General features: G+C 45.5%; 1 protein-coding gene across 1 annotated transcript in view; it reads right to left on the bottom strand.

Moving 5' to 3' along the window:
- Positions 1-223: 223 nt before the first annotated feature.
- LOC149443910 (cell adhesion molecule CEACAM16-like) overlaps positions 224-24432 on the bottom strand; it is a 40743-nt gene continuing 16534 nt past the window's right edge. The window contains exons 2-6 of the mRNA XM_089655237.1: positions 16499-16852; positions 13502-13756; positions 8573-8827; positions 5618-5765; positions 224-239 (exon numbers count right to left, since the gene is read on the bottom strand). Of these exons, the coding sequence (XP_089511363.1) occupies positions 224-239; positions 5618-5765; positions 8573-8827; positions 13502-13756; positions 16499-16852 (1028 nt within the window). The remainder of the gene's footprint in view (positions 240-5617; positions 5766-8572; positions 8828-13501; positions 13757-16498; positions 16853-24432) is intronic.

The following is a 24432-nucleotide window of genomic DNA, read 5'->3' as shown; positions in this document are numbered from 1 at the left end:
ATTTTAAAATACAAACAATCACATTTCACAGAAATGCCCACTTATCCAAATAGACAATAGATTTCTAATGTATACAATATGATTGTCCATTAATGCATCATTAATACATAATAATAATATATTATTTCTAATATGCCAATACATAAACAGTAAGTACAGAGTTATTACCGGAATGCCTGGCAGTTCTGTTTCAGAAATATGTGATTGAGAAGCACTTATATTTTCATATACTTGACCTTCTGGAAAAGAACAATTTAAAATTAGTTTAAAAAACGTAAAATAAACAAGCATTATGATTAAAGGAAATGTATAGGAATCCCAACCACGGCACCTCCTGCCTGTAGTTTGCATGTTCTCCCTGTGCCTGCATGGGTTTTCTTTTGGTTACTCCGGTTTCCTCCCACACTCCAAAGACATGCTGGTAGGTTAATTGGCTCCTGTGTACATTGTCCCTAGTATGTGTATGTATGAATGTAAGTTAGGGACCTTAGATTGAACACCCCTTGAGGGTTAGGGACTGATGTGAATGTACAATATATATGTGAAGTGCTGCGTAAGTTGATGGCGCTATATAAGGACCTGAAACAAATAATCTTAAAAAAAAAAATCCCTACTCACCTCCTTGCTGCAGCATTGGTGTATTGCTGCAGCTCTAAGCCCTAAAACTGATTGATCACATGACCGCTGATTGCTCAGTTCTTGGTCTGCTCAGAGTAGGGAGCAGTGACTGTCAGTCACCGATCTCCACTCTGCCTCCTCCAGAGCTTACTGCAACTGGCGGGGGAGGCTGGGGAGGGGGTGGAATCGGCTGGCTCAGACTCTCAGTGGTGCACTAAGAGGCTTAATCATTTGCCAGTCTGGCATCTGGGTGGATCCTGACAATATGCTTGGGATCCTTCCAGAGCCTGTGACGTCAGCTGACAGCCCGCCTTCAGTTGTTTCTGGGTCACAGGATTGCAAAAGTAAGTTTATCTATGTACCAGTTGTTTCATTGACTTCCCTTTCCCTGGTCTGAACACAGATATTATTTTAGGTCAGTAGGAACTTACCATTTTTTGCACTGTTTGGTTGCCTGAAAAGAAAAGAGGCTGTGAGTTTCTGATACGGTGAATTACATTTGTAGCATACAGAGACACATTTTACAAAGATGATAAGGATGAACATTTGATAGTGATGGTACAGTTACAGGACGGCGGTCCCACCACATCAGTGGATGAACGATCATTGTGTGAAACTCCTCTAACGATGGATAAGATGTAGGATGACATATAACCAGGGGCGGACTGAGCATTTGGAAACTCTGGCACTGCCCAAGGGCTCAGGGTCAGTAGGGAGCCCCATGAGATGCCCCTGGTACCCTTTTCATAGGCTTTTTTGAGTTTGGGCAAGGACACAGGGGCCCCATGATCCCCTATTGCCCGGGAGCCCCATGCATTGTCAGTCCGCCCCTGCATATAACTAATCATCTTAGCATTGCAGCTTCTCATTTATGGTTTGGCAGCAAAACCAAGTTGATTGCATTATTATCAGACAAATCAGTATTGGCAGCATGGGTGAACTTCATGCTGTCCAACAAAGCTTTATGACTGCTTAAATAATCTGTGAGTTCACACACCCTTGTGGCCAGGGCTGCTGTTAGAAACCACGGGGGCCCCATACAGCCAACTTGACAGGCCCCCCCCCCAAAAAAAAAGCACAGTTTACTATGCTTCAGGTATGAATGACAACTGTGAATTATCAGTACCGATCATTCATTGAGTTCATTCAGGAAAGGAAGGAGCTGGTAAATGTGACATATTTACTGGACCCTTCCCCCAATCTCCATCTTGAAGGATCCTATTGTGTGCTTGCAGCTGCCGGTGGGAAGGAGACGAGGAAAGCCAGCAGTGCTGCAGGGGTGGGAGCAGACAGGGGCACTTGGGCAGCAGGAGGAAACAAATGTTGCACAGGGAGAGTGATGGGTGAAGCGGTGCAGGCAATTACTGGAACCGATCCCCTGCATGGCTCTCTCTGCAGCAGCTGAAAGCCAGCGGGAGGGAGAGAAGAAGAAGCCAGCTTTCAGCTGCTGTGGAGAAAGCCATACAGAGGATTGGTTCCAGTAATTGCCCTCTGCCTTGCCGATCACCTTCCCTGCCCACATCTGATTCACCCAGTTGCCTGGGCCCCCCTGTTGGCCTGGGCCCCGTACAGGAGGACTGGTGATACAGACTGTGTTCTTCTATTGTTGTGACTTAGATGACGTTCAGAGCACATTTTATGCCCAATTCATGCAAAACTCCATGTAATCCCAAGGGGTTCACATACTTTTTCTTGCAACTGTACCCCTTTATCCAAGGTCCTGCTTGTGGCCACTGCACAGACTTCCTTACCAGGCCTCACACTAGAAGGAACCTGTCTTCACTCTCACCAGCAACGCCTGTCCCAACCTTGACGACAGTCATTTTGGGTGAAACAGTGCAGAACACTCATTATCTTCCACCAGTTGTTATGCACAATACACATTACTGAAGGCATAGAGGGAAGCCCCTGAACATTTCAGAAGGCCTTGTATACTCATGGTCCAGGCCCTGTATCTGGGAAGCTCTGTTCCACAGCAGCCCTAAGATAGGGACCCAACTGTTGGAAGAGCGGATCAAATGGTCATCAACCCACCACTCAGCCACCATCGCTCTCGTACCTGAACTGTCTGCTCCTTATTCTTTATGCAGATATTACTCCCTCTTAAATTCACTTCATTGCCACCATAGTTTTTTACTTCATTCACCGTTAGCATACCCTGTACCAGCACAAACGTGATCCCTTGTACCAGAACAGCTTTTGTTGAGTAATGGAACTCATTTACTGTATTTAGTTCTTGACAATTAGATGACAGATTCCATACAAGTCAATAATACAGAATCAAGATACAACGTTGTAAATTCATCAACTGCTGCATTGCTTCCTCTTAGTAACGGTGGCAGTGGTGGGCATATCTGTAGCTTGAACACTTATGAAATAAATGACTAATGATTGTTTCCTCACCTATACTCAGGTCCCATACGTTTGGGTGGACACTCTCTGCTTATTGGTGACTACATGGTTGCATGTATGGCCTTCCTACCACTTCCTATGGAAAGAACTCCATGGAACAACTTCCTCACCCCGAAGGTTAAGTGACTTACCCTTAGGCTGATGTACCACCACTCACAATTACCCCACACAGTAACCAAGAATTATCACAAGCAGTACAATACTGTAGAACCTGCCTACAAGCACACCCTGCACCTAATCCTTGCTCTGGGAACATCTCTACTGACTTTTTTTAAAAAAACAGTACAAACCTATAACAATATTGCATAATAAGAAATGTATGGACAAGACTGATCAGAAGGTTAACACCAGGGCCTTCTTCTTCCCTACCCCATTGGGTTTTATAGCATGGATATCTCACTGTACAGTAGTAGCCAAACCATTCAAGACGTTGTGCTCGGGACTGACTCTACAGTACTTGTTTCTTAAAAAGGAAGATCACCCCACTCCCTTCAAGGGCTCATTTAAATATATACCCCATGTTACCTGGTCTGTTGGTGTGAGCTGAAATAATATACTCATCAGCCCAATTAATCCAGTTCTGCCCTGCTGTCATCCAGGGAAAGCCACAACACTGCCCGGTCCAGCACCACCATCTTCTTTATGATGTCATCAGGAGGTCAGCTGTCTCTTACTGGTCAAGGCAGCCGATCTTCTGATGACACTCCACTACACATGTGCAGTGGGTTATACACACTGTTAAGACAGGGGAGGCCTATTTCTTCTTGAAAATGCAATGGCTGTATTTGGTGCTCTTAACCATTAAATGTTTCAAGACGTCTTCACATACAATCCATATACACCCAAAGCTTTATATCTAGAACTGGAAAGATGTAGATTCTTACTGACACTGGGGTTGATTTACTACAACTCCATGGTGCAAAACCTGGTGCGGCTCTACATAGAAACCAAACCGCTTCCATTTTTTTTGTCAAAGCTTCATTTAACAAGCTGTAGTTAGAAGTGTGCAGATGACGTCACGACGTTGCCATTCATCGGGATAGCGGCCTGTAGTACTCTACAAACAGCTCTTGAAATGGCATTACAGCTGGCAATAGCATTCCTTGAGTGGCCCGTGCTCTGCCTTGCATTACATTACAGATGGTGTCTGTTTTGAGCTTGTACAGGACTCTGCTGCTGAGATGATACTGCCATCTAGTGTCTAATCAGTACATCACTGGATCTTCATCATACCTGGTGCAAAATACACCTCCGGAACATGAGTGTTTTTCATGTTTTAATTGATGAATGAAAGTTTAAAAGGATAAAGCACGAGTTCTTTTTAATGAGGAATATGGCTGATACAAAGACGCTCATCAGGAGGGAGCTTACTTTGGAGTCCTTATTCAGCAAGCTGATCTTCTGAGTCCATATGGGACCAAAAGTGCAGTTAAACCGTAACATTGTATACTGTGAGGTCACACTGCGTGAGGTGAGCAGATATATGATGGAGGACGTCTTTGCATGGGAATTGATGACAGATGCACATATTTTTTGTTATCCAAAGGAGGGTTCACTGAATGAACACTTTATTGATTGAACTTGATTTTTGATTGACTTTTACTTGATTCAAAATATTAATTTTTATATTTTATTTATATATATATATATATATATATATATATGCGTGTATGTATGTTTATATATATATATATATATATATATATATAAATAAATACAAAATATACAATATTATATATATATATTGCTAGTATTGCTAGGAGAATTCATGGAAAAAGTCGCTTGCGAGTGACGGTCCATGCAATTGCCAAGGGTCGGATACAACTGAATGGATAGATAGATATATATAAACATACATACACGTGTGTGTGTGTGTGTGTGTGTGTGTGTGTATGTATGTGTATATATATATATATATATATATATATGTATGTATGTGTGTGTGTATGTATGTATGTATGTATGTGTGTGTGTATATATATATATATATATATATATATATATATATATCCATTCAGTCCGACCCTTGGCGGTTGCATGGACCGTCACTCATAAGCGACTTTTTCCATGAATTCTCTTAACAATTATTTTACAGGGTAGGTTGCCAGGTCTTCCCCCAACCCCTACCATGCAGGAGGACAATTTAGACAGGAGCCAATTAACCTACCAGCATGTCTTCGGAGTGTGGGAGGAAACCAGAGTACCCGGAGGAAACCCACATGAACACAGGGAGAACATGCAAACTCCATGCAGGAGACGCCATGGTTGGGAATTGAACCCATGACCCAATTACTGCAAGGAAGAAGTGCTAACCACTAAGTCACTGTTCCGCTCTCAAAATATATATATATATATATATATATTACATTTTTTTTTCTTCTAATAATTATTTATTTTATTTTTCAGTTTGTTTTTTGGCAATATAATGGTTTGTGCCATTGGTTTATGTAGCACAGCAATTTTTAACTTCACTTTATGATTGTAGTTAGAAGCTGATTGGCTACCATGTACAGCTGTACCAGATTTTGCACCTTCCAGTTTTAGTAAATCAGCCCCATTGTGACTCTATCCTGTGTAATTCACTTACGTTTTGCGTCGTCTATGTCTGGCAAAAAGGTAAGCTAACACACCCACAAGAAGGAGCAATAACACAGCACCAATCACAATTCCAGAGATAGTTCCAATAATTAATATCTGATCATAAATATCATTGTAGTCGTCATTGTCTGTCAATTCTGAAAGAGAGAACACATTTTGTATGTCAATGACACAATATATGTTAGTTAAAAATCAGTAGACAAAGTGTATGTAAAGCCAGAACCTTTTCTATTGTTTTAGAATGCGGGAGGTTAGAACCTCTGTTCCCCCAGTATTCTCCTCAATATTGGTCCTGGTATCTATTGTCTCAGTTACGGAAAGCAGAAGCCAAATAAAAGCTGTCATGGGAACATGTTTAGGATAAACCTGTTCTGATGACATCTGTCAAAAAGGGGGTCTCTCACGTATTCATGGCCTCATGATAACCTAATGAAACCCAGTGGATCCAGTGTGACTATTTCATGTGCTGCTTTGACATTTGTACCAGAGGCGGACTGACCATTTGGACACTAGGGCACTGCCCAAGGGCCCGGTGTCAGTAGGGGGCCCCATTAAATGCCCCTGGTACCTTTTTTTTTTTTATAGGCTTTTTTTTGAGTGTGAGCAAGGACATAGGGGCCCCATGATCCCCTATTGCCTGGGGGCCCCATGAGTTGTCAGTCTGCCCCTGATTTGTACCATTATCCTTTGTATTCTGGTGAACATCCTTTCCAGTTTTTAATGTATGTTAATTCCACAAATAAAATAATAAAAGGGGTCTCTTTCTGGAGAGATCTTTTTTTTACATTCTACTGTGCCTCGACAGGGGACATAGTCATCACCTACTCTATTCAAATCTAAAAAAAACAAAAACAAAGCTTGGACTTTATTTACACAGGTAGAACTATAAGCAAAACATTTATTTTAATTTTGAATAAAGTAAAGCAGGATTAAAACCCCTGTCAGTTTTTTTTTCCATCTGTGAACCATTGCAATGATTTCCTGTCCTTTCCCATAGCTAAAACAAGAACTGAGAGTAGTTGGGGACAACTCAGAATGTGGGTTTTTCTTTCACTTTCAGCAATAATGGTAAACAGGACAAACAGAGAGGGCAAATCCCACTAACAGGGGGGTGCAGACAGCAATACAAACCTAAAATGTTCTAATCCATCTCCACTCTATCCAAAACTAAAAAAAAAGTTTTGCCTTAGGTTGTACTTTAACTTTTTTTATTTTTTGCACATATGTTAAAATCTGCATTTTTGACTATAAAAACCCTAGAAAATTATACATTTTTTAAAAGCTGAGGCCTTATAAAATAAAAATATAGTAGTATAATGTTTTATGCTGCACGATATTTGTTGGGCTGTATACTAAATCTATATTTGAAGGAAAAAATAATACATTATAATTCACTGACACATTTTTTCCCTCTAAAACCAGGAACTGTCCCCTGAAACTGGGGACACTAGGTCACCCTATTTTATTTTTTTTGTATAATAACGTTTTATGAAGAGTTTACCCCGAGTACAAAAACAGATCAACATGGTGTACACTTGTCACAGTGATCAGAGCAAATCACAATATGACATTACAGCTCAGAATCACATCAAGATCACTGACAGTAGCATTCCATATCTTCTCAGTTGGCATGCGGTATTAGATGGGGATCTCTGGGAAGACCTGTGTCCTGGTCACCCTATTTTTACCACTTACGCTCGAGAAGGTTTTACCCCCTTCATGACCAGGTCAAATTTTTTCCTATTTAGCGCAGCACTACTAACTGGTAATTGTGCAGTCATGCAAAGCTGTAACCAAATGAGATTTATATAATTTTTTTTCACACAAATAGAGCATTATTTTGGTGGCATTTGATCACCACTTTTTTTTTATTTACATTTTTTATAATATAAACGGAAAAAGACCGAAAATAAAAAAAAAACAACAATATTTTTTACTTTGTGTTATAAAAAGTATTCAATAAAATCAAATTCCGTCATAAATTCAGGCCAAAATGAATTCTGCTACATGGCTTTGTTAAAAAATTCCCAATTGGCATATATGAATTGGTTTGCGTGAAAGGTATAGCGTCTACAATCACCTAACGTCAGATTTCCTGCCACAAAGTTTCACAATAATTCCCACTATAAGTCACTGATCACCGACAATACAAATATAAAAAGTTAAAAAAATTCCAGTTTTTTTAACTTTTTATACTTGTATTGTCGGTGGTCAGTGACTTATAGTGGGAATTAATGTGGAACTTTGTGGCAGGAAATCTGACGTTAGGTGATTCTGGCTGTAGAGTACACTAACTGACACTGACATCTCCAGTGACACTAATACTGTGATCAGTGCTAATAATATACACTATTGCTGTACTAATGACACTGGCTGGGAAGGTGTTAACATCAAAGGGTTAACCGTGTGCCTAACAAGTGTACAGTATGTAAAGTGTGTGGCTTTTACTAAGCAATGCAAGTATTTTACTCCCTGCTTTGCAGGGAGAAAAAACAGTCACATCACTGCTCTCTGTAGAGAGCCCTGTGTTGTTTGCCAACACAGGGCTCTCTTCTGTCATTCACTCATCTGATCAGCGGGTTCCAGCCATAGATCATTTGCCAGGGCCCACTGACTAGTGTGTGTTGTGAATGTGAGCACAGCAAGGGCAGTGCGTGCGCCCCCTCTTCTGAAATGCCAGATCACGTACTTGTACGTGATCCAATGCAGAGTGATCTCTCTACTGTAGTAAATCTGTGGTAAGCAGCCCCTTAGTAGTTAATGCAGTGCACATGTAAACACCATTGTGATGTGAATGAGGCACACAGAAAACCACCGTTTTCTATGTGTCCTTGCAGTGATCTGCATTGATCCAGGGTAGAAAAAAACGAAGGTTACAGTACATGGTGTGCATGAGCCCTCAGTGATGGAATTCTGCTCTGAATCCAGATGTTTTTCAGCTTACCGACAGTTACATTCACATATATAGTGCCCATGGCAATAAGTTGCGTCTCCGAGTTATTGGCTACACACATGTAAATCCCTTCTTCCTCGGCATTGGTTGGATCCACTCGGAATGGATTCCGCTGGACATTTATATCAGTCCCATTTAGTCTCCAATGGTAGGTGGCTGGTGGGACAGAATCAGCAGAACATTCTAATAAAATGAAAGGATTTGGAGATGACCGTTGGGCATTCACTTTCACATTTTCTGGGCCATCTGCAATAATGAAATGCCTGTTAGAAGAAAATAGCCAAAAAATGACAAAATGATAGAAATATATACAGTACAGTATATTCTCGGGTTTGGCATATCACTGAGGCCAGGGCTGCAATTCAAATGTGATATTTTGCTACTGGGAGGTTCCACCCTTTTGGTGCCAGACCTGATTTTTGGAATTTTTTTGCACTTTAAATACATATTTTAAGCCTGATGATTTGTTAGAAACCCAAAACATTATCTATTTTCTGTAGGCAGGGGCCTCAGAGAAAAAATGGCAACATTTGAATTTTTTTTTGTCACATGATATTAACACAACTCAACCCATTTAACCCTTGTAGTGCAGGGACAACCCCATTACAAGGAAGCATTTACCTTTCCCTGGAGATGGGCTATAAAATATTAGCTGGTGGACACCTAAACCACAAATACAAGCACTCCAACCAAAAAAAAAAAAATGGGATACAGGTACTGACAACTGCCATTTATATATATACTGCTCTCTACTTCCCATGTGACCTCCTCCCATGATCGCCTCCAGGACTTCTCCCGAGCTTCCTATGGAACTCCAATACCCCAATCTGTTGGCTATCTCCTAATCTATCCACCTTTAGACAAACCATGAAAACTTTTCTCTTTAACCACTTGAGCTTCAGAGGATTTACCCCCCTTAATGACCAGGCCTCTTTTTGCTACTCGGCGCTGCACTAATTCAACTGATAATTGCGCGGTTATGCAACGCTGCACCCAAACGAAATTTACGTCCTTTTTTTTCACACAAATAGAGCTTTCTTTCGGTGGTATTTGATCACCTGTGCGCTTTTTATTTTTCACGCTATAAACAAAAAAAGGCCAAAAATTTTGAAGAAAAACAATATTTTTTACTTTCAGCTATAAAAAATATATAGTAAACTCAAAGTTGGTTATAAATTTAGGCCAAAATGTATTCTGCTCCATGTTTTTGGTAAAAAAAAACCCAATAAGTGTATATTGATTGCTTTGTGTGGAAGTTATAGCGTCTACAAACTATGGTATAGATACTGCAATTTACACCATTTTTCTGCTATACAGCGCTGCGCTAGTTTAATGGACAATTGCGCGGTCATGCAATATGGTACATAAATAAAATGTACATCCTTTTTTTCCCCACAAATTGAACTTTCTTTCTGTGGTATTTGATCTTCTGTGCGGTTTTTATTTTTTGCGCTATAAAAAAAAAGTCTGACAATTTTGAGGAAAAAAAAACAATATTTTGGACTTTCTGCTATAAAACATGTCCAGTAAAAAAAAATGCAAAAATCAAATTTAGTCATAAATTTCTGCCAAAATGCATTCTGCGACATGTCTTTGCTAAAAAAAAAACCCAATACGTGTAAATGAATTGGTTTGCGTGAAAGTTATAGCGTTTACAAATGGCAGGAAAGATACTGGGATTTTTAGGGTTTTTTTTTATACTAATAATGGCGGCGATCAGCGAATTATGGCGGCGATCAGGGACTTATGGCAGCGACCAGCGACTTATGGCGGGACTACGGCGGACCTTCGGACATTGGGGGGTACTGACTTGGGGTCACTGACATCCCCAAAAACACTAATACAGTGATCAGTGCAAAAAAAAAACACTAGCACTGTACTAATGGCAATGGGGAGGAAGGGGTTAACTTTATTTAGCAGGGAAGGGTTATAAGAGTGAGGGGAGTGTTTTACTAGGGGGCGGGGGTGTGTGCTGGGCGGGACAAGGCTGATCGAGAAAGAGAAACTGTTTTTTCTCGATCAGCTCATCCTCGAGCTGACAGGGAAATGACAGACAGCACAGCTACTGCAGCTGTGCTGTCTGTCACTGTTTGCCGCCGATCGCCGGGAAATAGCCGCTAAGGAGAGGCTGTGACCCGGCGACTGACATCTGCGGCGGTGATCCGTGGGACAGATAGGGCGGCGGCGCGCCTCACGCGCGCCCCCTATTTGTTTACATAACACACGTTTTAAAATGTGGTTTTGCCTGTGAGTGCCGCCCTGCCGCCGTATATGTACAGTGGCTGGGCGGCATGTAGTTAAAGAAGCCTATCCTGCTTCTAACTAGTGAACTGCCTTTTATTTCCTCCATCAGCTCATCCCCCCAGAGCTATTACCTTTGTATCACTCAACCCTTCCTCCTAGATTGTAAGCTCGAATGAATCAGGCCCTCTGTTTCCTCTTGTACCAAATTGTATTGTAACTGTAATGTCTACCTTCATTTTGTAAAGCGCTGAGCAAACTGTTGGAGCTATATAAATCCTGTATAATAATATATATAATAATAAAATGACTTTAAAATGGAACTTCACTCTCTCAGTCAACATTCACTACTATTAATCCTTATGCTACTAATATGAGTAAACAGATTGGAAAGTATATTGCATATTTGTGTTTTAACCTTTTTTTGTTACATTTCTTCAGTTATTTCCTTATTTCCATGCCTAAACAAATGATGTCATACATTCCAGGAGTCTAGAGGAGTGAAGGTGGGGCTTTCTCAGCTAAGCACACCCTCCTGCCTGAGCTAAGGGCAGATGGCTTCCAGATTCCAGGAAGTAACTTCATCTGTCCTTACTTAAGATGGCCACGGCCAGAAATGCTAAAGGGGTGATTTCTTAGCAAAATAAAGCATGGAGACATGAATGGATGGGAGAGTTTGCTTTGAATATTAAACATGAATTACATATGTGTAGCACTACCCTCTAGTGGGTTGCTAGTAAATTGGGTCCCCCTATAGTCCAGCAAAACCAGGCAATCTGTATTCTCCACACAAGCTTGCATCCAGTGTCAGAATATCAGTCTTTGAGCTTTGGTATTGCTTTTTATTGAGCTGATTTAACTTGGATAGTGTAAGAGAATAGGATGTCCAAGGGAACCGATAATTGAGGAAAAAACTCCTGAAACTGTTCATAAGCTTCCCTTCTGCAACACACTCTCTGTTAGAGCGCTAGCCAGCATCTCCTTGTTGTACCACCCCAGACCCTAGATGAACTCCTCTGCACCCAGCAATCTGGAGACTTTCCCTGAGCAGAGGATCTGGCTCTTGTCCTGTCCCTAAATGATGTGAACAGTTACTAGCAGGGGCCTAAGCTGGTTTCCCACCAGAGTAATCCTTCCCCCTATCCTCCCAGGGGGTGCAGATGTACTCACTCTGATTCTCTCATGTACTTCTTGTGGGTTGGCTGCTAGTACCAGGACTATCAGCTGGGCTGCTCCTTTCCTGCCATACAGGTGGTCCTCACTCAAGGGGCCAGTGAGCTCCAAGTTTTCCACCTCCAGGCTCACAGGCAGGTCCCATCCCTCTAGGCCTTCTGGTAGCCTTCCTCCTCCAGTCTCCTATCTTCCTACTCCTTCCACCTGACTCCTCACATTCCTGCTACCAAACAGGCTCCTACACTTTTAAGGAAGTCCCAGTCTCTAGCCAAGCCTTCTGTTGGGGATTGGATGAGGTCCCTCAAGAGTGCAGCCAGCCACTCCTCAGATCCACCTACTGCCTCCAAAGCCCTCCTCTGAAAGCCTCAGAGCAAGGGGAAATTCTAAAGGGGCTGGCCTGCAGAGTCTCTCAGCGCTTACCACAATTTGACCCCCCAGGCTATTACACCTAAGGTGCTAACAGTTCCTGTCTAACCATTAGGATCTAGCTCCCCCTGGCTAAACTAGCAGAGGACTACATTTGTTTAATGGTTTATGCTGCTCAGATGCAGTGTATTTATGCTTTAAAAAATAACTACATGAAAGCATTTTATATCATATTTATTTAATGGAAGTGAATTTTTCCTCTAATGTCTGTGATCATACCATACAAGAACTATTTTTTTTCTTTCTTTTTTCCACAGTGAGATAATACTGCCAGGGATTTACAAGCTGTTATGAGCTTCAATTAGCAATGGGGAAGAGGGATTTTTTACCTCACGATTGCCTGCTGACCATGGGCCCACCGCAAAATGCGAGTCAGCAGCTAGACCCATGTGGAAGAGGCTTAGTCCCTGGTTCACATATATGCGGCCGTTTTGCGTGGGCACAGGAGCTCATTCATTTGAATGGACTCCCGTGCCCCGTGACACACAGGGAAGAAGTTCTTGCACTTCTTCTGAAAACGCATCCCGCACAGGAACCTCGGTTCCCAGTACAGTTAAGTTTTCCAGTGCGGGTGACGTGCCATTGGAAATAACGGCACCCACCTGCGGGTCCACATTCCTCTGTGTGGGTGGTGCAGCTGCACAGATTTTCATGCGGATTCGCAGCAGCACCACCCGCACATATGTGAACCAAGCCTTAGAGAGATTTGCCTTCACTTCCTGTCCTGTGGTTTCACCAGACAGAAAATGGGGACAATTTTAACAGCAACACTGACCTAAATAAAGATCAGCCTCCTAACTAAAGGAAAGTTATTTCTGATTGTGTCACTTTTGGAGACCTACCATCACTTGCTCTCTGGTAAAATGTTGTCAGCAGTACAGGAAGTGAAGGTAAATCTTCCAAATATAGCCCTGAATAGCAATAAAAACCTGAAAGGAGTCCTAATACTTCCCTTCTGTGTCCAAAACTAGAAAATGTTTTGGGATTGACATTACACTAAAAATCATAGACCAGCTAAATTAGAATCAGTATAATCTTTGTTTTACTGGTAACTTACATCTAGTTGTCTTGACTACTTACATGCTACAGTTACCATGAGGGCATCACTGTTCTCCGTACTGACAGGGTTGCAAGCCTGGCAACTGTAATCTCCTGTATCTGAACGGTTGATCCTGGAGAAGGAGACAGTCCTGTTATCTTGGGATAGAGTGGCCCCAGAAGGCACCCTGCTCCATACTATCCAATCCACATTAGTAGAGGAACAGGTTAGGGTGAGTGAATCATTTTCTTTGGGACGTGAAATGGAGGTTGTGATTGTAGGTCTACCAACCATATCTGTAGAGGAAACAGTTAAACTACATGAGGGTTTTTCTGGTTAAACATCACAATTAATGATCCACAAACATAATTCTTGCCAAATAAAAACAAAACAAACACAAATGAAAAAAAATAATTATAATTCCTTTTGCATAATATGAATTAAAGGGCAAAATTCAAAGTTTTGTCTAAAGGATTGGTCAGTTGTCTACTGCCTTTCATTAACTCTTAGTAACTCCCCTAAGTAACTCCTCAGGGGAAGGTTTATCTTTGAGAACTTGGCTCCACCCCTTTAATGACAAAGACCCAATCTGTGAAATTCATAAGGAGTGTCATAGATACCAATTAGAATGTGCAAAAGAAGAACATATAGCATCACGTATACTGTATGTATGAGGGGTCTTCAAAATGTTTCCACACTTTTAGATTTTCATTGGAAATGGTGATGGCGGGAGGAGTAGTAATTAGTCGTGCCTGAGAGTGTCATGTGACTAGTCTTTCTGGCAAGCTGGCTCACCTTGCAGTTTAGTATAAGAGTTGTCACGTTGTTTTTGAAATTCTTAATAAATGGAGTTTAAAAAAGTTCGGAAACGTTTTGATGACCCCTCGTAAATTCCACCAAACGTTACTTTTACTAAGTTGGCCACGGAGTAATTCTCACACAGGTTCATACGATGGGAGCTTTTTTCCCCAATGCATTTTGTGAACTTTTATTCACTTCATCAGGAGAAAGTGTTACTAATAAAGTATCTACAAAATACAGTTATACAATATAAACCATGTGGTTGTAATAAAATATGTCAATGATGTTGAAAACATAGATATAAGCCAACATTATAGAAACATTAGAGATATCACTTCCAAGTCAGCCCATATTAAAAACAACAAATATCCAGGAGGGAGGAACTCCAAAAGAAGTCTTTCCTGGGAGTTGTAGAAGGCCACGACCCCCATACCAGAAAACATGGGATGGAACACCCATGAATCCCCGTTGCATGGGTGTACACTCTAGTGCACTGATATGATGCTTCCACCAGTATTTGGAAATGTTGTTACATTTCTGAGCCTCAAAGTAAAGTGTCCAAAGTGCATCATGTCTCCTGATCAATGTCTGCTGTGTGTCTGTGTGTGTGTGTAAGAAGTCCTATTTCTGTTAAGAGTAATGTGAAGTGTGGGAAGGAGGAGCAACCAGCTCAGAAATGGAGTTTGGATGCACACCTGGGTGGCTGGGCTAATATTATATGGTCCTCAACTGTGGCATGGGGCTAGTCCTAGTGACTTGATCTTCATCCACGGAATAGCAAGGCCTTGCTAGTATTGTGAGTGTCTCCCTTCCTGGCTTTCAGGCCAGTGTTCCACACAGTCTCTCACAAATTGTCTCTGAGTCAGTGCCTGGACACGATGTTGAGGGTTTACTGGGCATACACAGGGATCACAAATGTTGGAATGCTGGACGCTCTCTAGGAGTACACAGGGTGCACAGTACAGGAATGCTGGAAGCTCAAGGGGAGCATTGGAGGAACAAGAGGAAAATCCTAGAAACAGAGGGGGGTTGTACTGATGTGCTCTTGTAATACAACCTTTGCACTGACCCTTTAGGATAGTCCTGAAAAGCAGACTGGCTTTGGTGCTGGAGTCCCTGAACATTAAGAAGTATTAGGCACTGGAAAAAGGCACAGGCGAGCATGACAGTATCTTTGTCAAATCACCCCCTACACAGATTAGCCTTAACATTATCATCACTGACAGATAAAGCAAATAATATTGATTATTCTATTAAAATGGTATCTGAAAGTGGTTGGGATATAATAGGTAGAAAGTGAACATGTTGTCCCTGAAGTAGATTTATTGAAAGCAGAAGAAATGGGCAAGCATAAGGATTTAAACTACTTTGAGGACCAAATTGTAATGGCTGGATGACTGAGCCAGAGCACCTCCAAAACTACAGTTCTTGTGAGATGTTTCCAGTCCACAGGGGTCAGGACTAACCAAAAGTGGTCCAAGGAAGAAAAACTGGTGACAGGGTCATGGGTGGCCAAGGCCATGATGATGCATGTGGAGAGTAAAGGCTGTCCTGTATACAGTAGACTGATCCATTAGATAAGCTATTGTAGCTCAAATTGCTGAAAACGATAATGCTGGTTCCAATAGAAAGGTATCAGAACAGACAGTACATCACAGTTTGTTGTGTATGGGGCTGTGCAGCCACAGACCAATCAGGTTGCCTATGCTGACCCGTGTCCAAAGCCAAAACCCCCTACAATGGGCATGTGAGCATCAGAACTGGACGACAGGATTAATGAAAGGTGGTGTCCTGGTCTGATGAATTGCAGAATGGTTTGAGGAACACAACGAGTTCAAGTTGTTGACTTGGCCTCCAAATTCTCTATATCTCAATCCAATTGAGTGTCTGTGCTGGAAAAATAAGTCCTATCCATGGAGGCCCCACCTCACAACCTACAGGACTTAAAGGATCTGCTACTGATGGCTCGGTGCCAGATACCACAGCATAGCTTCAGAGGTCTGGTGGCATCCATGCCTCAACGGGTTGTGGTGGGTAGTCATAATGGTATGGCTGATTGGTGTATGTATTTATTATTATGTTTGCTATTCTCCATATGACCATGGAGTGGCTGCTCATATCCTTAAGTACATTAAGCCCTTCTGCTATAGTTCCTTTCTGTCTGAAGCAATTAAAATGAAAAAACACAAGCCCATTTCAGGTAAATTTGTCTGAAGATTTTCTGATGCATTACTCACCATAGATGTTTAAGTGTGCATGTGTATCGATGACTTTATCTGCTTGTATCCTCACTATGTAATGTCCCTCATCAGTGATATTTAGATTGGAGATCTGTAGTGATCCGTTGGGGAAAGTTGACATCCTACTATGGAACAGAGCCCCAGGATATAGTGGGGATGTATCATCAGGGATATATGTAAGGATTGTATAATTTATGAAGGAGATTGGTCCTTTATACCAAACAAAATAATTCATTATCCCGGTATCCCCAGAAACTCTCAGAGTGACAGATCCCCCGATGACCGGATACGGAGGGATCACCTCAATACTTATCATTCCACTAGACACATCCACCAACACACCGAGGAGAACTGCAAGAGAAAGTGACAGATAAGAAAGTCAGTAATCTTATGTTTAAAAAATAACTTTTTAAAAAGCAAAATGTGGATACTATAGTAGTGCTAGATCTACTTAAAATAACCAATCATTTTAAGATGTCAGTTTATTGTAGGTTAGGATGACAGATCCCTTTTTTCTTTCATGCAAGTCTTTATTTATTATTTATTTACTTTGCAAGAAGATAACTGAAAAGTGCACAGAGCAAAGCTGTGGGAGGGACCCAAGTGATCCTCCCACTACAGGAGGGGGGCGGAGAAAAGACCAGTCACCACACACAAGGAGAGAGAGCTGCATTGACTGGTCTTAAAAGTGAAGTTCCAATTGATTTAAAAAAAAAATAAAAATTTAAGTCAGCAGCTACAAAAACTGTAGCTGCTGATTTTTTAAATACAGACACTTACCTGTCCCTCTGTCCAGCGGTGTCCTCACCATGGCTGGTTTCTCCAGCCATCTTCTCTCCCTTGCGCCAGCATCTTCAGTTTAGGCATCTGGTTGTGACAGCTTGCAGCTTCACAGCCGCATGCTCATTGCGCATTCACGAGTAGCACTGTGCTTTGTGAATGGTCCTGTAGTCTTCTGGGACTTGTCACTAGAGATGAGCGAAGAAATGAAAAATTCGATTCGACTGATTCGGCGAATTCGTGGACAATATTCGATTCGAGTCGAATAAATTCGCTGTGAATTTAACTTAAAAAAGGGTGTTTCTAGGCTTCAGAGAGACTTAATATTAGTGCAGAACACTGTACCTTTAATTTAAATGCCCTTGGAGTCTGCTGGGGAAGAGAAATAATACTGTCAGTCAGTATGACATGCAGATGAGTGCCGTCGATCTTAGAATCACCGCACACTTCACTCATTTGGGCAGTCACGGGGCCAAAACCAGAGTGTGGAGCCACAGTGTGGCGGTGGAGGCAGCAGCAATGGGAGGCCATACAGCACCCTATGACAAAAATGGAAACCACCAGCAGTGTGAGGAGACCTGAAAGTGGCACATGGCAGAGTGTGGCGATAGAGACAGCAGCAATGGGAGGCCGTACAGGGACCCATGACACACTCTGGACCTGGCAGCAGCATGAGGAGGCGGTACAGGGGCCCATGACAGATTACGGGCCTGGCAGCAGCATGAGGAGTCGGTACAGGGGCCCATGGCAGATTACGGGCCTGGCAGCAGCAATGGGAGGCCGTACAGGGACCCATGACACACTCTGGACCTGGCAGCAGCATGGGGAGGCGGTACAGGGGCCCATGACAGATTACGGGCCTGGCAGCAGCATGAGGAGTCGGTACGGGGGCCCATGACACACTCTGGACCTGGCAGCAGCATGAGGAGGCGGTACAGGGGCGCATGACAGATTACGAGCCTGGCAGCAGCAACTTGGACAGGAGGACGTTCAGCTTCTGCACCGTCGGGTGCGTGCTCGCAAACTGTTGTCTCTTGGAAACGGATTCCAAGAAAGACTGCTGACGGAATCCGTGAAGAGGAGTAGCAGGAGAAGGAGCATCTGAACGAGCGGAATATGCCAACAAGCGACAACAGTGGCCCATGACAGATTACGGGCCTGGCAGCAGCATGAGGAGTCGGTACGGGGGCCCATGGCAGATTACGGGCCTGGCAGCAGCTATGGGAGGCCCGTAATCTGCCAGCACCCTATGACAAAAAATGGAACCCACCAGCAGTGTGAGGAGACCTGAAAGTGGCACATGGCAGAGTGTGGCGATGGAGACAGCAGCAATGGGAGGCCGTACAGGGACCCATGAGAGACTCTGGACCTGGCAGCAGCATGAGGAGGCGGTATAGGGGCCCATGGCAGATTAGGGGCCTGGCAGCAGCTATGGGAGGCCCGTAATCTGCCAGCACCCTATGACAAAAAATGGAACACACCAGCAGTGTGAGGAGACCTGAAAGTGGCACATGGCAGAGTGTGGCGATGGAGGCAGCAGCAATGGGAGGCCGTACAGGGACCCATGAGAGACTCTGGACTTGGCAGCAGCATGAGGAGGCGGTATAGGGGCCTATGGCAGATTAGGGGCCTGGCAGCAGCTATGGGAGGCCCGTAATCTGCCAGCACCCTATGACAAAAAATGGAACACACCAGCAGTGTGAGGAGACCTGAAAGTGGCACATGTTTGGGGCATGATTCATGGCGGATTTAGTCAGTTGTGTCAGGAACTGGTGGTTTGAAATCCAGACTAATCCACGCCTGATTCATTTTCACAAACGTGAGTCTCTCCACACTTTGGGTGGACAGTCGTGTCCTCCGCGGAGTTGCAATACCTCCTGCCGCACTAAACACGCGCTCCGATGCCACGCTACTGGCCGGGCATGACAGCCTTTCAAGGGCAAATTCAGCTAGTTGGGGCCAAAGGTCAAGTTTCGTTGCCCAGTAGTCAAGGGGATTGTCTACCTCGGTTGGCAGGGTGCTGTCCAAGTAGGCCTAAGCCTGTTGTTTGAGGTCCTGCTCCAGGTCCACCTGATGCTGCTGCTGCTGCTGCGGCTGGTTAGTAGTTTCCTCACTGCGCTGGTGAAGAAAGCTACTCATCATCGACTGCAGACTGAGGCAGCCGCTGCTGGTGGAGCTGCCACTGCTCCTACCACCCCACCCCTCCCCTGCTGCCATGGCAGCGGAACACGAGCGCACAGGGCCCACAGTGTCTGAGGATGGACGTTGGCGCAGACAGGCAGAGACCAGCTGACTACATAGGTGTTTTTTATAGTACGTTATTTTGGCCTCCCTCTCAGCAGGTGTGAAAAAGGCCACCATTTTTGAACGGTAGCGAGGGTCCAACAAGGTGGACAGCCAAAAGTCATCCCTCTGTCTGATGGTTATTATTCGGCTGTCGCTACGCAAGCAACCGAGCATGCTATGGGCCATTTGTGCCAAGGAATGCGAGGGACTCCCTGCCTCCATCTCCACAGCATACTGCCACGGTGCGTCTAGGTCCTCTGTCTCCTCTTCCTCCTCCTCTACCAGATGCTCCTGCTCCTCCACTCCTGTCCGCTGAGTGGAAAAACCACCCATTTCACTCAATAATTCCTGAGCACCAATGTCCTCCTCTACCTCCTCCTCTTCTTCCAGTCCTGCCCCCACAGGGGCCATGTGGCGTTGAGATCTGTGCGCCACGTCTACCGCACCCTGACCAGCCATTGTTAACAGCATTTGTTCCAGGACGTGCAACAGAGGAATGACGTCGTTCATCCCATAGTCCTGCCGACTCACGAATAGCGTGGCCTCCTCAAAGGGCCTGAGCAAGCGCAGGTGTCACGCATGAGCTGCCAATGGCTGACATCTAAGTTACACAGGGAGTACCTTTATCTGCTTTTAACATCAGGAAATCTGTGATGGCCTTTTGCTGTTCGTAAAGGCGGTCTAACATATGTAGGGTTGAATTCCACCTTGTTGCAACGTCACAGCATGAGGAGTCGGTATAGGGGCCCATGGCAGATTAGGGGCCTGGCAGCAGTTATGGGAGGCCCATAATCTGCCAGCACCCTATGACAAAAAATGGAACACACCAGCAGTGTGAGGAGACCTGAAAGTGGCACATGGCAGAGTGTGGCGATGGAGACAGCAGCAATGGGAGGCCGTACAGGGACCATGACAGACTCTGGACTTGGCAGCAGCATGAGGAGGCGGTATATAGGGGCCCATGGCAGATTAGGGGCCTGGCAGCAGCTATGTGAGGCCCGTAATCTGCCTGCACCCTATGTCAAAAAATTTAACACACCAGCAGTGTGAAGAGACCTGAAAGTGGCACATGGCAGCAGAGTGTGGCGATGGAGACAGCAGCAATGGGAGGCCGTACAGGGACCCATGACAGACTCTGGACTTGGCAGCAGCATGAGGAGGCGGTATATAGGGGCCCATGGCAGATTAGGGGCCTGGCAGCAGCTATGGGAGGCCCGTAATCTGCCAGCACCCTATGTCAAAAAATTCTACACACCAGCAGTGTGTGAGGAGACCTGAAAGTGGCACATGGCAGAGTGTGGCGATGGAGACAGCAGCAATGGGAGGCCGTACAGGGACCCATGACAGACTCTGGACTTGGCAGCAGCATGAGGAGGCGGTATATAGGGGCCCATGGCAGATTAGGGGCCTGGCAGCAGCTATGGGAGGCCCGTAATCTGCCAGCACCCTATGTCAAAAAATTCAACACACCAGCAGTGTGTGAGGAGACCTGAAAGTGGCACATGGCAGAGTGTGGCGATGGAGAAAGCAGCAATGGGAGGCCGTACAGGGACCCATGAGAGACTCTGGACCTGGCAGCAGCATGAGGAGGCGGTATATAGGGGCCTATGGCAGATTAGGGGCCTGGCAGCAGCTATGTGAGGCCCGTAATCTGCCTGCACCCTATGTCAAAAAATTAAACACACCAGCAGTGTGAAGAGACCTGAAAGTGGCACATGGCAGAGTGTGGCGATGGAGACAGCAGCAATGGGAGGCCGTACAGGGACCATGACAGACTCTGGACTTGGCAGCAGCATGAGGAGGCGGTATATAGGGGCCCATGGCAGATTAGGGGCCTGGCAGCAGCTATGTGAGGCCCGTAATCTGCCTGCACCCTATGTCAAAAAATTTAACACACCAGCAGTGTGAAGAGACCTGAAAGTGGCACATGGCAGCAGAGTGTGGCGATGGAGACAGCAGCAATGGGAGGCCGTACAGGGACCCATGAGAGACTCTGGACTTGGCAGCAGCATGAGGAGGCGGTATATAGGGGCCCATGGCAGATTAGGGGCCTGGCAGCAGCTATGTGAGGCCCGTAATCTGCCTGCACCCTATGTCAAAAAATTAAACACACCAGCAGTGTGAAGAGACCTGAAAGTGGCACATGGCAGCAGAGTGTGGCGATGGAGACAGCAGCAATGGGAGGCCGTACAGGGACCATGACAGACTCTGGACTTGGCAGCAGCATGAGGAGGCGGTATATAGGGGCCCATGGCAGATTAGGGGCCTGGCAGCAGCTATGTGAGGCCCGTAATCTGCCTGCACCCTATGTCAAAAAATTTAACACACCAGCAGTGTGAAGAGACCTGAAAGTGGCACATGGCAGCAGAGTGTGGCGATGGAGACAGCAGCAATGGGAGGCCGTACAGGGACCCATGAGAGACTCTAGACTTGGCAGCAGCATGAGGAGGCGGTATATAGGGGCCCATGGCAGATTAGGGGCCTGGCAGCAGCTATGTGAGGCCCGTAATCTGCCTGCACCCTATGTCAAAAAATTAAACACACCAGCAGTGTGAAGAGACCTGAAAGTGGCACATGGCAGCAGAGTGTGGCGATGGAGACAGCAGCAATGGGAGGCCGTACAGGGACCATGACAGACTCTGGACTTGGCAGCAGCATGAGGAGGCGGTATATAGGGGCCCATGGCAGATTAGGGGCCTGGCAGCAGCTATGTGAGGCCCGTAATCTGCCTGCACCCTATGTCAAAAAATTTAACACACCAGCAGTGTGAAGAGACCTGAAAGTGGCACATGGCAGCAGAGTGTGGCGATGGAGACAGCAGCAATGGGAGGCCGTACAGGGACCATGACAGACTCTGGACTTGGCAGCAGCATGAGGAGGCGGTATATAGGGGCCCATGGCAGATTAGGGGCCTGGCAGCAGCTATGTGAGGCCCGTAATCTGCCTGCACCCTATGTCAAAAAATTTAACACACCAGCAGTGTGAAGAGACCTGAAAGTGGCACATGGCAGCAGAGTGTGGCGATGGAGACAGCAGCAATGGGAGGCCGTACAGGGACCCATGAGAGACTCTAGACTTGGCAGCAGCATGAGGAGGCGGTATATAGGGGCCCATGGCAGATTAGGGGCCTGGCAGCAGCTATGTGAGGCCCGTAATCTGCCTGCACCCTATGTCAAAAAATTAAACACACCAGCAGTGTGAAGAGACCTGAAAGTGGCACATGGCAGCAGAGTGTGGCGATGGAGACAGCAGCAATGGGAGGCCGTACAGGGACCATGACAGACTCTGGACTTGGCAGCAGCATGAGGAGGCGGTATATAGGGGCCCATGGCAGATTAGGGGCCTGGCAGCAGCTATGTGAGGCCCGTAATCTGCCTGCACCCTATGTCAAAAAATTTAACACACCAGCAGTGTGAAGAGACCTGAAAGTGGCACATGGCAGCAGAGTGTGGCGATGGAGACAGCAGCAATGGGAGGCCGTACAGGGACCCATGAGAGACTCTGGACTTGGCAGCAGCATGAGGAGGCGGTATATAGGGGCCCATGGCAGATTAGGGGCCTGGCAGCAGCTATGTGAGGCCCGTAATCTGCCTGCACCCTATGTCAAAAAATTAAACATACCAGCAGTGTGAAGAGACCTGAAAGTGGCACATGGCAGCAGAGTGTGGCGATGGAGACAGCAGCAATGGGAGGCCGTACAGGGACCATGACAGACTCTGGACTTGGCAGCAGCATGAGGAGGCGGTATATAGGGGCCCATGGCAGATTAGGGGCCTGGCAGCAGCTATGTGAGGCCCGTAATCTGCCTGCACCCTATGTCAAAAAATTTAACACACCAGCAGTGTGAAGAGACCTGAAAGTGGCACATGGCAGCAGAGTGTGGCGATGGAGACAGCAGCAATGGGAGGCCGTACAGGGACCCATGAGAGACTCTAGACTTGGCAGCAGCATGAGGAGGCGGTATATAGGGGCCCATGGCAGATTAGGGGCCTGGCAGCAGCTATGTGAGGCCCGTAATCTGCCTGCACCCTATGTCAAAAAATTAAACACACCAGCAGTGTGAAGAGACCTGAAAGTGGCACATGGCAGCAGAGTGTGGCGATGGAGACAGCAGCAATGGGAGGCCGTACAGGGACCATGACAGACTCTGGACTTGGCAGCAGCATGAGGAGGCGGTATATAGGGGCCCATGGCAGATTAGGGGCCTGGCAGCAGCTATGTGAGGCCCGTAATCTGCCTGCACCCTATGTCAAAAAATTTAACACACCAGCAGTGTGAAGAGACCTGAAAGTGGCACATGGCAGCAGAGTGTGGCGATGGAGACAGCAGCAATGGGAGGCCGTACAGGGACCATGACAGACTCTGGACTTGGCAGCAGCATGAGGAGGCGGTATATAGGGGCCCATGGCAGATTAGGGGCCTGGCAGCAGCTATGTGGGGCCCGTAATCTGCCTGCACCCTATGTCAAAAAATTTAACACACCAGCAGTGTGAAGAGACCTGAAAGTGGCACATGGCAGCAGAGTGTGGCGATGGAGACAGCAGCAATGGGAGGCCGTACAGGGACCCATGAGAGACTCTAGACTTGGCAGCAGCATGAGGAGGCGGTATATAGGGGCCCATGGCAGATTAGGGGCCTGGCAGCAGCTATGTGAGGCCCGTAATCTGCCTGCACCCTATGTCAAAAAATTAAACACACCAGCAGTGTGAAGAGACCTGAAAGTGGCACATGGCAGCAGAGTGTGGCGATGGAGACAGCAGCAATGGGAGGCCGTACAGGGACCCATGAGAGACTCTGGACTTGGCAGCAGCATGAGGAGGCGGTATATAGGGGCCCATGGCAGATTAGGGGCCTGGCAGCAGCTA

The sequence above is a fragment of the Staurois parvus genome, unplaced genomic scaffold, assembly GCF_062004578.1.
Source record: "Staurois parvus isolate SC_StPar_1 unplaced genomic scaffold, SC_StPar_1.0 ptg000827l, whole genome shotgun sequence".
NCBI classification, from domain to species: domain Eukaryota; kingdom Metazoa; phylum Chordata; class Amphibia; order Anura; family Ranidae; genus Staurois; species Staurois parvus.
The sequence above is the reverse complement of the archived record's forward strand: the minus strand, read 5'-3'. Positions and strand labels throughout refer to the sequence as shown.